Genomic DNA, 14,869 nt, shown 5'->3' on the forward strand with positions numbered 1-14,869 from the left:
AGTAACAATTCAGAGTCCAAACTGAGAGCAGTTGGGCCACAAAGTGCCATTAGAGTGGGAGATCTCAACCATGACCCACTTGCATTGGGGGCTAGTGCCTCAGAAGTTACCCTCTTAAACTGCCAATCTTCTCTTTCTTCAAAGGAAGATTGTTTTGAAGAGAACTACAAAGCTAGTAGACATTGATGCAGAAGACTTTTTTTAAATACACAGCTACTTCATCAGATCCCATTCCTATTGTCATATGCAATTCTATTCACTTAGGTCCAAGTCATAATACTCACTCTAGCAACTACTTGGCTGACTTAGTCCAGAGAAGAGCACTACAAATGCAATAGGGCAAGCCTCGTGACTAGGTCTTGGGCTGATCACATAGGTATTTCTCAGTTTTGGCACTGCAGAGCATTAGATAACCAACCATCTCCACACTGCTGTCAGGGTGGGTTAGCCTACACCCACTTGTCTGGGGCTGGCGGAAAGGACAGGGAGAAGCTAGCCTAGAGATACATGCTGACAGCGGACTGATATGTGCTTGCTCAAGAACACAGCAAAAACAAAGTTAAAGTGACCTGGCCTCACATCAGCTCAAAGGTCAGGGCAAAAAAGAATACAAAATCAATACACACAGAGGGAGAAAAGAACTTCCAGGGTAGAAACCTCGAGTATTGAGAGTAACGTACCCTCTAGAAGTCATGCTCAAGAAACTAAAGTAGCTGCTTATTTGAAGGAACTACTGCAGACATGAGTTCTGTGCTAAAAGAAGATTACAGTGCAGCCACTACTTTTAATTTCAGAAACACAAAAAAGAGTTTAAATTTCATACGCCTTTACACCAACATTTTTAGCTACACCTAATGAGTCCTCAGAGAGTAACATTACACATACTTCTCTGCCATGGGTCTTCAGGTACCAGATGGCTGCTTCTGCTCATTAAAAGGAACAAATAATCAAAAAGTCAGCTGTTAAGTCAAAATAGCAAGAAACAGACAGACGAGCAGTTTTCTCAAAGCTCAATAGTGAGCTTCCTGGCTTTTATTCCTACATTCTGCTGGTTAAGTGTCTTTGGCTACTAGCAGGCTGCCTCCTGCCACTTGTCAGTGGCTTCATGTGGCACTGTCATCAACATTTTTTGATGTCTGAGACTCCACCTAACACAGAAGAGGTTTTCAAATATGTTTTACTTCCATTCCCATTAGTGACACTTTATAACTTCACGATACAGTATTTCATTTACTTTCAGGATAAGTCTCTGTAACCAAACCTATTAAGACAGAGGCAACACACAGTCTGAGATTCCCATGTCGTTACAGAGTGGGAAAAGCCACCTGTAGCTGCTCACTGTTCCACACAGGGGGACTGCGGCTACACAGCGTGGCTGGCAGCAAGGCTAGCATCCCCAGGCCAGAAGACAGACACAGTCCCATTGGTCAACAGAACAAAACGAGGTTCTCAAATTTAAGGAAGTGGCTGTACCACAGACTCATGGCTACTTACATGGAACACACACGGCCCTAACAGGCATGCAGGAGGCCACTGAAAGGTAACATGCAGGGCTAGAACCCAAAACATGGAGAATATCTGTTTCAGTATAAGCTGCCCAACAAGTCTGGCAGATGCTGAAGCTGTAAGTCAGCAAACATTTGAAAGATCATTCACACAGGCCAAATGATTAAAAAAAAAAAAAAAAGAACCATTATGAAACCACAATGAAAGCAACTTGTTGCCTGCTCTAGAAAATTCATTCTTAATTAGTATAAGAGACAAGGATGTCTTTTCAGACTGCTACAGTGCCAGCTTCCACATTCAAATATGGACTATTGCTACCAAAGGTGAAGAAGAGTTCCTGCATCCTCTTTAAGACTTGCATTATATAGAATAGTTTCCTGGAGGCTTACGCAACTGGTCAAAGCTGGATCATATAAATCCTACAAACCCTTTCCAGAAGATTCCTAGAAAGTACATCCTAGTCTTAAAAAAAAAAAATAATCTCCCTCTCGGGTTTAATGTTGCTTAAGTTATTTGTTTCACTATTTTTAGCAAAAAGGAAACGTCTGCTTTGATGAGCAACAGGATCAGACAGACAGCATATACAAGACAAACCCTCTTGCTAGCATGACAAGCCAACCGCTTTCTGAAAAAGCCTTGATCTGAATATTTACTACATTATTATAAAACATGTGGAAGACTGCTGATTAAGCTTCATGTTGGAAATTAGAAGTCTTCTCTTGGGAAGATCTACAAACTTTAATGTTGATTGAGATAATGAGGCTATGCTTTCTCATATGTTAGAACATATTCTGCAATAGCTTCACAAGTTACAGGCAAAAATATCAGCATTTTTAACTGCATCACAGTGCTAGGCAGCAGAGTCAACTGTTTGCTTATCTTATAGGTTAGTAAAAACACATTAGATGGAGAGTAGATACAGCATGATTCAAGAGCTTTTAGTCTTCAAAAAAATTCTTTGTCAATGCAGTGAAGGGACAGTCAGATAACTGAGAGGACAGGTCAAGATCCCCAGGAGATCCCCCTGCAACGGCTTGTTTATTTTGGAACTCTCAATCCATCTCTTTAAAGTATTTGCTCAGTTTCCTCTCAAATCTCTCCATCAGCAGCATCCCATGGGAAAAAAAAAAGTCTACAGCATTTTAACTACTGTATAAAACACCCTCCTTTTTGTTTTAAGCCTGCTTTTTCTTCCCTTCCCCAGATTTGTTTAATGGCTTTCAGTTCAAGTACAGGACAAAGCAATTAAGAACTAGCCCCCATACCCTATCTCCAGGCCTCTCGGGATTTTGCAGATCTCCTCCACTGGTTTCACTGCCCCTTTCTCAGAATGAGATGTTCCCACCTTACTCAGTTGTTCTTCACAAGAGAACTGCTTTATGCTTTGGTCTTTCTCAGTGCCTTCCTCTACACATTTTCCTTCTGGAAGTGAGTGCAAAACTGAACAAGTTATTCAACATGTAAGCAAACCATGATACAAACAATATGACAATCATATATATGCTGCTTTGATCTTTTCCTAGTGATACTCAATATCTTACATTTTTAAAACCACCTCTCAGCAAGAAGCTAACAATTTCATCATCTATCATAACTCCAAGATCACACTGAAATCAGTCTTCAAGGTGTTTAACCACACTACAGGTGAAGCTAGAATTGCTTTTGCTCCCTAATTCACCCACCTGCTATATGCATCATTGTACATTTATGTACCTTGAATTTAGTGTGCTATTTTACAGTCCCATCACTGCACCTCTATGCCATTTCTGACCTACTTTGTCCTTACTAATACCTTCATATCTAGACACACACCCCCCATGACTACTGACCAGGATTGTTCTTAGTGCAAATCCTCACTTGCTACAAACTAGGAGCATGCAGAGAGATTTGACACAAACCAGCTGATGCATACTAGCCATGCTCCCCTGGTAATGTAACTCTATATTGAACAACTTGCTCGAAGTCAGAAAGGGACTGGCTCTGTGCTACATGAACCTCTGGTTAACACCTGAGGTGGTAGTTTCACTTACTACAGGTGTAGCCACAGGATCAGGACCATTCTGCCAGTTTGTTTTATAATAGCAGCCTACCAGCATAAATATACCTGAGAGATATGCACTAGCATTATTTCACATGTAGTAGCAGCTTGCCTCCATACCAGTTATGATTATCCCCAAGCCTGAAAAAAAACCCACAATTTTACAGCTCTATAGATTAAACTGGATTCACATTTAAGTGCAATTTATTCAACTTGATTTGTGTGAGACAATCCGTAAAGTGTTTTCAGGTACCAAGCAAAGTCACATGGGCTAAGGACAGTGACTACAAGGCAACAGTTTCAGATGACAAACCCAACTGTACCAGCTATCCATCGGGTCCGTGTGGTAAATGAAGGACACATGCAGTATAAACCTCTTGCTGCACTCCCATCTAACGACATCAGGGACCAAAGAGGTCTCAAGTACACAATTATAAGCAGACTTGTCTTGCTCCACTGGATTTCTGCAGTCCAGCATCTTGAAGAGCTCCAATTGTCACAAGCACAGACAGCACCAACGCAGCTTAGAGCGAGCTTGGTTCGGTGCAGTGCCAGTCTCTCAGACAGCCTTCACCAAGTTTGCCCACGATGGAAGTTCAGGGAACACCAACAACACTCCAGTCTCCTGCTCAAGCCTTGCATTACATCCCTCCCAGACACAAGATCACAGTGACCGCACTCCCTCCCCACTACAGTTACTTCCATCAGCTAATGGGAGCATGTCCACACAGCTGGAAACTCAAGATGTGGAATGACTAGCCCAGAGATATATGAACAGATGAGATGAAAGCTATACAAAGGGCAGCATGCAAAAGAAAGTTGCTTAAAGCTTAACAAGAAGAATGGCTCTTTAAGGGGACAATGGCTCTCCTTGAAGTGGCTGCAGTGAAAATAAGCCTGCTTTGTTTTGATTCTCATTTGTGTTTCAGTACAAGTTTGTTCCAACTATTTCAAGGTTACACTGCAACTAGAATGAGGGTTTTTAGTGGTACAGTTCCCAAGTTGCTATGATCTTTCACACGTTTTTAAATAACGAATAGTTTTCTTTCCAGATCAGCTTTGAAAACAAAAGATCCTAGTGCTTGCAATGGTTAAGAACTGCAGGGAACAGGGCTTAAATTAATTTGAGGCTGATATTCAGTGACTCATGGCTGCTGGAATCAGAAGGCCCTAGAAGAAGAAATCCACCACAGGAGATGGGTTCATCTGCTCGCTGTGCATAAGCAACATGACTCAGAAAGCTTCCCAGCATTGCTCAATCAGCTTTCCATGACTCATTCTGCTCCTCTCCACAGTCAGCCTTTTCTAGGGAGCTTGCCCTACACTGTTTTTGAGTTTCCTCGGGCTAATAGCTCACTGCAGGACACAGTTTAAGAGCAAAGCCCATCATTTCAACTGTTTATCACTAAGTGCCTGGAAACCAAGATGACTCTAGCTGAAGCCTTTGGGTTAATGGTCCGTCAAACTGCATTTTCAGAGCTTTGCAGCTCTGCTCCTTCTGTTTCACTAGTTTGAACATATGGTGACCCACTCCACACTGCTAGCTACAGCCCTGTTTTCTAGTTACGGATTTATTCTAGTTAAGGTACAGAGAAGATCCATGTATATGTTGAATTCACATCAGCTGTGACTAATCACCTTAATTTAGGATCAACAGTCCTCTGCATTGTTCAAGCAGCTAGCTACTGGGGTAGGAGTGAGATCTAACATCTGAATGCTGCTCCTACAAATACCTAAGGCTTCCTACTCTGCTGCCAAGTACTCACATTCCCATATACTTCTATTTCAATCCATAAAGAGAAAAGAATCATGAAGAACATCACAGACCACATACTTATACATGCTTATAAACCCACTAGGAGTTAAGGCTACATACACGGAAACGTCTTTCCAGAATGCCTTTTCACTCAAGTGAAAAAGAGAAAAGAGCATTAAGATACACTTTTATAGCAACTGCAGCAAAGTTACAACATTAAGACAGCCAGTTAAAAAAAAAAAAAAAAGAACATGCACAAAAATGAAATGCTGGGATGCAGATTTGAATGCATTTCAGCAGTTACATAACTGAAAATCAGCAGGATTAGCTGGACCCAGAATGACTGACATGGTAACATGCAACTTCTTAAATAAGGCATACTCATCTCAAGCCATGTCACGGCTCATGCTGTGCAGGGGATGTGCCTTAGGGAGTATCCCTCTCTCAAACTATCATCACACATTAGACAAAGCCCCAGAAGCCAGTCTGCAGCACATCAGCTGCAGACCATGACCAAGGGAGTCCAGAGAAAGAAAAAGACTCAGTAAAGCATAGTAACTCAAAAGCTGCTTTTGTCCACCGATTCTATCATAGATGGAAAATGCTCTATTTATTAGCTCTGACCTGAAGACAGGTGGTTCTCCAAGAGCCACCAGACTTTGCCCTTTCAGAACTACATTGTGCCACACACTTGGAACGCGTGGGTGCAGTCAGGCGCACAGGCTCAGGCAGCAGGATCCTGTTGCTGGGCTCTCAGTAGCTTCACATATTCTGGGATGCAACAAGTGGCTGAACTGGGAGTTACCTAGTAAGATGATGCACTAAACCTGCATTTAGCAAGTGGAGATTCAGCAGCTCCCTCCTGCAGCATGTAAGAGCCCAGCCTTCCACTTCCATTGCCTCTTCATGGATTCTGACCTAGAATAGCTGTAGAGAAATGAACAATATACAGCACAGAGCTTTCTTAGACTAAACAAGGCAGACATAAGGAATGGACTAACAAGCATAGTTTGTTCCCTCTGTGGTGGTCTGTCTGTATCTGAAGCAACTCTTCCAGAAATGCCACAGCAAACAGTAGCAATTCTCCAGTCTTTGTCCACTGCATTAGCCTCTTGTGGTCTCTCTACTTGAGAAGCCATAGCATCACACCAGTAACAAGACACCACTGTTACCAGTCATCTGTTCATTAGGGTATGAAAGGCAAAGTTGAATTCTAGCCTAAATCCCAGATATACAGACATTCAAACAAGTGATCTTCTCCAAAGATTTGTGCCATTATCTGAAGTCTTTCAGGTGATGCCATGTAGACCTTTAATCCTTCCCTGCACTAGCAGGAACAGTGCTGGCTTTAACCTACACCACAAACTTTGGAATAGTTGCCTGCCTTTTATAACTGTATTCGCACAAATTAAAACAAAAAAATAAAGAAGCTGATCTGCTCAAATTCATTGCTTAGGAAAAATAGTGAATTGTTCATCAGTTTTCTGTAGTGGTATGAGGCAACATGACTGCAGTAACTGCAGCTTCATGTACAGGCAAGAGATGCTTGTTCTAGCTCTAAAAGAATGAGGCACTGTCTGGAGGAAATATCATTTGCAACATGCCTACAGCCTACCAGTACTGGAGCCTCCATAAACTTTGGTCATATATTGGTATTTGTGCTTTGTCTGTTTCTCTAAGTTCAGTGCAGGCAGAAGCTGCTGAACTCTTGAGCCAGGCCTGGCCGCTATCATGGCAGGTCTGCTCAGCAAATCTTCCATGTTCTCTCTTCAGAGGTGCAGTGGTAACACAGCAGCTCAAGAGCAGCTGGACAGCAGGGACAGAAGTTCTAACACTGCCCCTAGCAATATAACTACAGTTCCACATTACCACCCAAGCACCAGCAGCCTCAGGATTCGGTGAGCTCTGGTAGCATCCCGATAGCAGAGTGCATTTGTCCATTCATTTTGGAACACACCTTTGGGATCAGCTGTGTTTCACTAAGCCAGCTGTGCGGGTGCTATTTTCACTGCAGAGATACCTCTCCAGGCAAGAGTCTAGCACTAGAGGTGGTGAAAATAAGCACGTGACATGGTCTGCCTTCAACTCAACCCCTGACAGGAGCAAGGCTCTGAGGGTTGATCAGCAGGCTCCTGCTCATCTGCACAGACACAGCCCCACTGTGAGACAAGCCGTTAGCTTTACCGAGTTTACTGGGCCATCAAGTACAGGATACGAATAAACACAAGATGATCAGTAGTGAGCCCAAGACCCAGCTGCTCTGGGCTTTGTCACTCTCATTAAGGGGCTAGAAGTTTCCCACAGCACAGACATCACTTAGTTTGAATGAAAACAGGAATGCTTATTTCTCTCATCTGCACAGCACATCTAGGGAACAGCAATCACAAGTCAGTTAATAAGCTGATGTAAAGCAACCAACCCATTTTAGGAGTCTATTAAAAGAAAGTTTGGGTTCTGACTTAACAGTGAGACAGACTTCTGTGCATTAAGGAGCTTATTTAACTAAGCAGTTCAAGGTACATTAGCTGCTAGAGTTCTCATCCAGGAAGAAACCAGGAGAGGAATTGCAGCTCTCACCCAGGGGGCTGAGGGTAAATCACCAACTGTAACAATTTCTGCATTCCAGAAATCAGTATGATCTTGGACAAGTGACAACAGTTGAAGCAGGAGGGGGATTAGTCAGGCTGCTCTGGCAAACTGGAGTTATTCAGAAACCAGTCCTTTCAGGCTAGCGCTAGCCATTATCAAACCAAAAGGCTTAAGGCTTACAACAATGTCATCACCCCACCAGCTAATCCAAGCGTCTAAGCTTTGCTTAGAGGGCTGCATTAGCCACTTTCCAGGAGACCATGGGCTGCACTTGGTTTTAAACAAAAGTAGCTGCAATCACTTCATCCTGAGGAAGACAGGCTGCATAATTTAATTAAGAGGCACACTGTGAGCTAAAGAGCTATTGAAATAAACCCATCAGTTTCAGAGAGACTGTTCCTATTTTAAACCCAATCCCATAAATCCCCATACCCAGTGGGCAGGAAGAGAAGCACGTTCAACTCTTACCAGGCTCTCCTCCCACAGTCTACTTCTACATGTCATACTGCACACAGCCAGTCTAAAGAGTGACAAGAGATAAATACTGACACAGGGAAACACGAGAAGCTCCCTTACTCTGGTAAAACATCACAGGAACAGTATTTAACACACCTCTACACCTTATTTTGAGTACAACCTTATCTGAACAGCCCCAATGCCTTCTTCCATTTCTACCAGTTCTTCTAAGGCAGTTTTTTTAAAAGTCAGTCTGAAGCAACTTCTACTTGCTTTTCACTCTTGAGCTAGAAACCTGAACAGTAACTTGCATTCTATTCATCTCCTAACAGAAGATGTTAGAGACACAGACTGCAGTTTGAGTAAGAGCTTATATTCTGCAGACCAGTAATGGTCTAGATGCCCTGACTTGTCAGTGTTTCTTTCTACAATAACTGTAGAGCAGATAACTGCATTTCACATCCTGTGCCTCAGTCTGCAAGCTTTTAGCTGAGCTGCCAACTCCTGCTGAGATGAAAATAATATATGGCTTGCTAGTAACTTTTGACTCTGTAGGTCATTCACTAAAGGAGAGAAGCTGACTCTGCCATGCAGACCAATTATATTTTGGCACCCCAGGCTATATGTCTGTCCATCCTCCAGTTAACCCTAAGAACAGCCTTTAAATACTCTAATGGTCTTTAGTAGTATAAGCTTAGAAAACCAGTGCAAGATGTTGTGCTGCAAAAGACAGTCTTGGCTTTATTATTTCTTGATGCAGGGATGAGACAAGAAAAGTTTAACTAGGGTCACAGGAAGTTTCTTTACAAAGCCCATTTTGTTTAGTGATTGTTCCCATTTCATCAGGGAAAAAAAAAAAAACTATCAAACCAGAGTGCATTTCCAGTCATCTGTGCTTCAAAGAACTCAAGATGTAACGCTTCACAGCCTCAAGACTCAACTCTTCAAAGGCAAGAATTGTGTTCTCTCAGGAAGAGGAAGCAACCGGCCATAATACCCTTCAAGGATATTTCAGATGCTCTCTCTGGAAGAAAACATGGCCAGTCTGCAGCCCAAAGAACACCAGGTATCTTTGTCACTAGATGTCAGTAACATGGCACTTCCTACGGCAGAGAAGTGATGCCTCCCTTCTGACAGGGAAAATATGGAAGTAGGCAGTTTGGCAGCATCTTGTCAGATTAGCAATTGTCCCTGCAAGCAAAGCTCACAGGGACAAGTACAGCTTTTACTATAGGAAAAAAACCAGTAGCTACAGCTCTGATAGCATTCAAGCAAGCGTTGTCCAAGAAGACAGCACATGAGTCCGCATGCAGTTAGAAACCTGTAATACCTAGACTTCCCAGCTGCAGAAGCCATCCAGACTCACCTATCTGGGAAAGTTCCAGGCTCAGATTTTAGCAGCCTGAGGCTAAAACTTGACAGTAGTTTTGTCATACTAAAGCAAGCAGAAAACATATCATGGAATCACACAGCTTATGGGGAGAAGACTAGCTCAAAAGCAAGTCATTTCCTAGTGGGGAGAAAAGTCAACTGCGCTGGACAATAAACACAAGCTGTTTCCTGCAGATGTACTGAATCCGAAAAACCTGATCCAGGGAAGAATGGAAGTGGAAACACATCTAAAAGAGCCGTTGGATAAGAGCCCGTTTTAAGCCTCAGAACAAGCACAGTTTAGCATCAGCAGTGCTACGTTCTGCCTCAGCAGGTTTTCCAGGGAGAAAGCTAGAGGGTGCAAGCCATGACCTAGCTAATTCACGTTTGTATCAGTAGTACAGCAAAATGATTTTAGGAGAAGTTCCAGCCCGATCTGACTACAAGACCTTTGCTCGGGCTGACCTAGCACATCGGTGCAGGCCTTCCCTAGCCGTCCTGTGCCACACAGAGCTTGACTCTGTCCCCACCCTCACCCGGTTCAGCACCGCAGGGCTGCCACCCCAGGTATTCCAGGCAGATCGCTAATTAACAGGAACAATTAATAAACCTAATCAACCCCAAGTAACATGAGAGCGGATAAGCCAGCCTCAGCGGGGCTGGGGTCGCCCAGCAACCCCTCACCGGGGGCTGAGGAAAAGCCCTCCCGGGGGAGCCCCGCTTCGCTCCCACACGGCTCCGCAAGGCGCAGCCCGGCTCCGGGGGGCACTCCCGCGCCCCTCCTCAAGGACAGCCGGCGGGGGACCTCGCCCTGCAGGACGACCCCCCCGCCCCACGCCTGTCAGGGCCGCGCCGCGCCCCGCGGGGTAGGCCCGCGGAACCCCCACCCCCGGCGAGCGGCGGGGTAGCCACCACCCGCGGTAACTCGGCCACAGCCCAGGCGCGGCCGCAGAGCCGAATCCCGCCGCAGGAAGCCGCCCAGGGAAGGGAAACGGGCCTGCGCACCCCACCAGGGAGCGCGAAAACGGCCCGGGGCATCTCACCTGCCGCTGCCCGCCGCCGCTCACTGCCCAGCGCCCAAGATGGCGGCCGCCGCCCCCCCTTCCCTCCGCGCCCCCCCTATCACTGCAGAGCCGCCGTCGCGCATGCCCCGCCCGCGCCCCGCCGCACCACGCATGCGCCGCCGCGGGGAGGCGGGGCTCGGCGTCCGGCCGCAGAGCCGGGCGGGGGCGGGAAGTCGGTCCCGCGCGGAGTCTGCCGGGAGCTGTAGTCCCGCGGCGCGGGGTGTGCTGGGAGTTGTAGTCCGAGGAGCGCGGAGGGAGAGAACGCGGGGCGGCGGCGCGGCCACCGTGTCCGCGCGAGGGGCGAGCGGCGGCGCCGGGGCTCCGGGCGTGGGGACTCCCCCTGCTCCCCGGTCACAGGGGTGTGCCCGGGCGGGGAGGCTGCTCCTCCTCCGCACGCACGTAGAGGCCCGAAGCCACCGTGCCCCTCCACGGCGCTGCTGGCTCCCACGGCCCCAGCACCGCCCAGGGCGCTGGGCCCACGCACCCGCGGGGCTCGCCCGCCCCCCTCTTCGCAGCGCGGCCGAGGGGAGCTGCACCAAGCGCCGCGGCCGCGCCCGCTGTCAGACTGATTCTCCCCCCCCGCCGTGCACCCGCGGGAAACGGGAGACACCCGGGGACAGCGAGCGCCCGCGGGCAGCCCCGCACCGGGGAGCGGCGGCAGCGGGAGGCCGGGCCGGGCCCAGGTTCGGGCCCTCGGCACCCCGGGAAAACGGGCTCAGCTGGAAAACAGGCACGGGGTGCCCTCGTCCCACTGGGCTCCGGCTGCAGAGCAAAAGGCAGGGCAGAAAAGAAGAAGCTGGGGAGGGGGAAAAAAAAACCAACACAAGGCAGGAGTCCAATAAAACTATGTTTATAAATAAAAACAAGGAGATTGGTTTTGTTTGTATAAAACCCAGGGGGCAGGGTAGGGCAAGGACGTGAGCAGTGGCCAGGGAGGCTGCTGGGTGGCATTAGGAATGGGGGGGACAGGCGGCAGCTTGCTGGTGCCCAGATCGGGGGACAGGAGGATGGCAGAGAGCAGGCGCGGGGCAGGCTGACTCCGGCGGGCCGAGGGAAAGGCGAGGCTTTAGGGAGTCACGGCGAGATGAACTGATGGCACGCAAGAGCTGGCAGAGAGGTTGTAGGGGCAAGGCAGACCCCCAAGGAGCAAAACACATCTCCAGCATATAAAAACTGCAAACATGAGAAAGACAGGAGGCAATGCCTGCAGAGAAAGCCATGGCGCGGCGGTAGGACAGTGTGCCAGCACCGACGGGAGCAGGGTCGAGCGTGTCTGTACTGTACCGTGCTTGGCCCTGGGCATGGGGAAGGGGCTGCCCCCAGCCCGAGGCACATCTCTGAGTACCCAGAAGAGGAAGTAAAAAGGGCAGGGAACGCCGGAGCAAACGGACTCAACTGTCCTGGCACATCTGTGGGCATTGAGCCCAGATGCCACAGTTCAGGCTGCAGACTCCCTCCCCGGAGAGCTCATGTTGCTGCCAGGTGCTGTTGACAGCCCGGAGGGAGTGGGGCCATCCCACCTCCATCCCAGAGTCTCATCCCTCCCCGCAGCCAGGCCAGCAGCGCTCGTGGTCCTGGGCAGAGTGGGAGGCAGACTCGGGCCCTTCACAGGGCAAATACAGGGGACCTCTATGTTTCCCCAAAGCATGAAAGCAAACCAGTTGTGGCCCTTCCTTGCCTTCTATCTCCATCCAAGCCCTTGAAGATGTCACACTGCTGAACGTGACAGCAGGAGGGAGAAGGCCACAGCTGCCACCAGCAGCCCCAGGCATGGGACAGCCCCTACAAATGGGACAGGCAGCAGTATGTCCAGGCAAGAGGGCAAAAAGGAGGATGGAGGGAGCAGAACTCTGCCCTTAAATCCCCCCCAAGTACACAAGGGCAGGTGCAGGGCCCCGAGTTGCGCAAGACTGCGCAGGCACCCACCACCACTCTGGGTTGAATACAGAGGTACAGCCCCAGCCCTGAGACTCTCAGCCCAGGCAAGGTAAAGGAGGGTCCTGCCCTGCGGCAAGGCCAGGCTCAGACCTGGCCCAGTGTGTGGGCAAGGGAAGGGAGGCAAGAGGCAGCATCCCTCCACTCCCCAGAGGCACTGAAGCCCTGGAACATTCATGCATTAGCCAAAAGGCAACTACAACGGGATTTAAAACGCATATATAAGGCTGGTCCCTGCTCCCCTCTCAGGGCTGTGGGAAGGGCAGGGCGTCTTCCGCAAAGGGGAGGAAAGAAGCCATCTTCAGCGCCACGCGTGCCCAGCGCCCCTGGAGCTCTGTGTCCTCCTGTCGGGCCACGCCACGCTCCAGCTCTCCCCCCCACGGGCGGCAGGCTCAGAGAAAGTCAAACACCCCGTAATTCTTTGCTGCTTGATAGAAGAAACACAAAAGGGTGAAAAGAAAGAAGAGATGTTTAGGGTGGAAGGACCGAGGCAGCGGTGACACACGGGCAAGCAGCACAGGGCGCTGGGATGGGTGCGGATTAATGGGGTTAGAGAGGACGGCAGGAGGGAATTACCATTGGCAATACACAAGTCTGGTGGCGGGATGGCCTGGCAGCACCCAGCAGGCCTGCCAGGCCCGTCCACCCCGCTCGAGGAGGGATTAGAATCGAGGTTTAGTTCCATTTATTATTTTTTTTCCCTTTTTTTCTTTTCATTATCAAGACCAAAAAAAAAAACCAAAAAAACAAAACCCAAAAAACAAGGGGTGAAGCCAGGGCTGGTCCTAGGAGACAAACGACGGGGATAGAGGGGGGGAAAGGAGGGGCAGCAGACAGACAGGGGACGGGCGCTTCACATTACATCCACAAAGAACTCACTGGGGTTGCCCATGGCCATTCGGAAGGACTGTCTACTGGCTGTCAGTTCGGGGGGCACAGAGGCCAGGTCACGACCCGGCGGTGCCCCGGGGGGCCCCATGGCTGAAGGTGGTGGAGGCATCAGCAACATGGGGGGGCTGAAGAGAGGGGGGAGGCCGGGCGGCCCGTATGACTGCTGGCTGTGGTGGCTGCGGATGCTGTGAGCCAGAGAGTGCTGGCTACGCTGGCTGTGCTGGCTGGCCGGCACCGAGCGCTCGCTGGCCGCGCGCTCACGCCGCATGCTGCTCCTCGTGGTGTGGTCCGACTCGCTCCCGCTGCCACCTGACTTGGACTCCCCGGTCTTCTCTCTCTCCTTCCTCCTCTCACTGCCGCTGCGATTGGAACCGCTGCTCCGGCTCCCTGTGAAGCAGAGGAGGCAAAGTTAGGTGACAGCTCAGACAAGCCAGGAAGAAAGGATGCTCCTCTAGCCAAGAGAGGACTACAGCACGCTGCAGCACAGCCGTGCGCCAACACAGTCCGTGCTCTCAGCCTCCTTTCAACTCCAGATCCTACAGTCCTTCTGAGATGGCTTTTGCCCTGGCTCCCCCCCCCGCCCCACCCCAGGACCTTGCCTAACCAGCCTTTTCCTGCTGCTTCCCTGTACTGAACAGGGCATCTGCGCACCCTTTTAGTCCTTTTCACTCACCTTCACTGTGCTGGCTGCCTGCACTGCCCCCTCCGTAGCTATAGCCCGGGTCAGGGAAGCCGGGGTGGGGGTTGTATGGATGAGGTGGTGGATACTGATACGGGAAAGCCATAGGCCAGGGTGCAGCTCCTGGGTGGGGGAGCGGAGCCAAAGTGTCCTGATCAGAGGCACCGCTGGAGCCATCGTGATCATGAAGAGAAAGATTAGCCATGTCTGCAAGAAAACAGAGAAGAGGGGTTAATCCAAATGGAAAGAAAACCATGTGTGATGAAGTTGTTCCTCTCTGCCCCTGCTGATGGACCAGGACCGGGTACACAAGGAGACACAAGTTGGCACTCTCCCTGCTAGTCAACACAACCATTTGTTCTTCCTGGCTGGACAACAGCCAGGCTGTGTGAGTCCGAGCTGCCATCCTAATACAGAGACCAGCTTGGGGGGAAAGGACCACATCACAGCTACAGCTCACCCTGCTAATTACTTCCCCCCATGCCTCTTATTTGAGCAGAACCCAGTAGTCTGAGCACCACCCCCTTGCAAGCACTGGAAGTTCAGAGCCCAGAGACAAAGTCAGTAAAGACTAAGATCGCATA

General features: G+C 49.2%; 2 protein-coding genes across 9 annotated transcripts in view; both read right to left on the reverse strand.

Annotated features, from left to right (window-relative positions):
- Positions 1-10,849, reverse strand: part of AP2M1 (adaptor related protein complex 2 subunit mu 1) — a 29,627-nt gene extending 18,778 nt beyond the window's left edge. The window contains exon 1 of the mRNA XM_074878657.1: positions 10,760-10,849. The gene's annotated coding sequence lies outside the window, so the exon portion shown is untranslated. The remainder of the gene's footprint in view (positions 1-10,759) is intronic.
- Positions 10,850-11,614: 765 nt separating this feature from the next.
- DVL3 (dishevelled segment polarity protein 3) overlaps positions 11,615-14,869 on the reverse strand; it is a 33,281-nt gene continuing 30,026 nt past the window's right edge. For 6 of the 8 annotated variants that reach the window (XM_074878663.1, XM_074878660.1, XM_074878662.1 and 3 more), the window contains 3 exons: positions 14,280-14,492; positions 13,595-13,993; positions 11,615-13,139 (listed from right to left, as the gene is read on the reverse strand). In XM_074878663.1, coding sequence (XP_074734764.1) covers positions 13,108-13,139; positions 13,595-13,993; positions 14,280-14,492 — 644 coding nt within the window. In that variant the 3' untranslated portion in view covers positions 11,615-13,107. Of the gene's footprint in view, positions 13,994-14,279; positions 14,493-14,869 lie in introns of all 8 variants that reach the window. The other 2 variants (XM_074878664.1, XM_074878661.1) reach the window with 1 other exon arrangement.

This window comes from Strix uralensis, chromosome 9 (genome assembly GCF_047716275.1).
Source record: "Strix uralensis isolate ZFMK-TIS-50842 chromosome 9, bStrUra1, whole genome shotgun sequence".
Lineage (NCBI taxonomy): Eukaryota > Metazoa > Chordata > Aves > Strigiformes > Strigidae > Strix > Strix uralensis.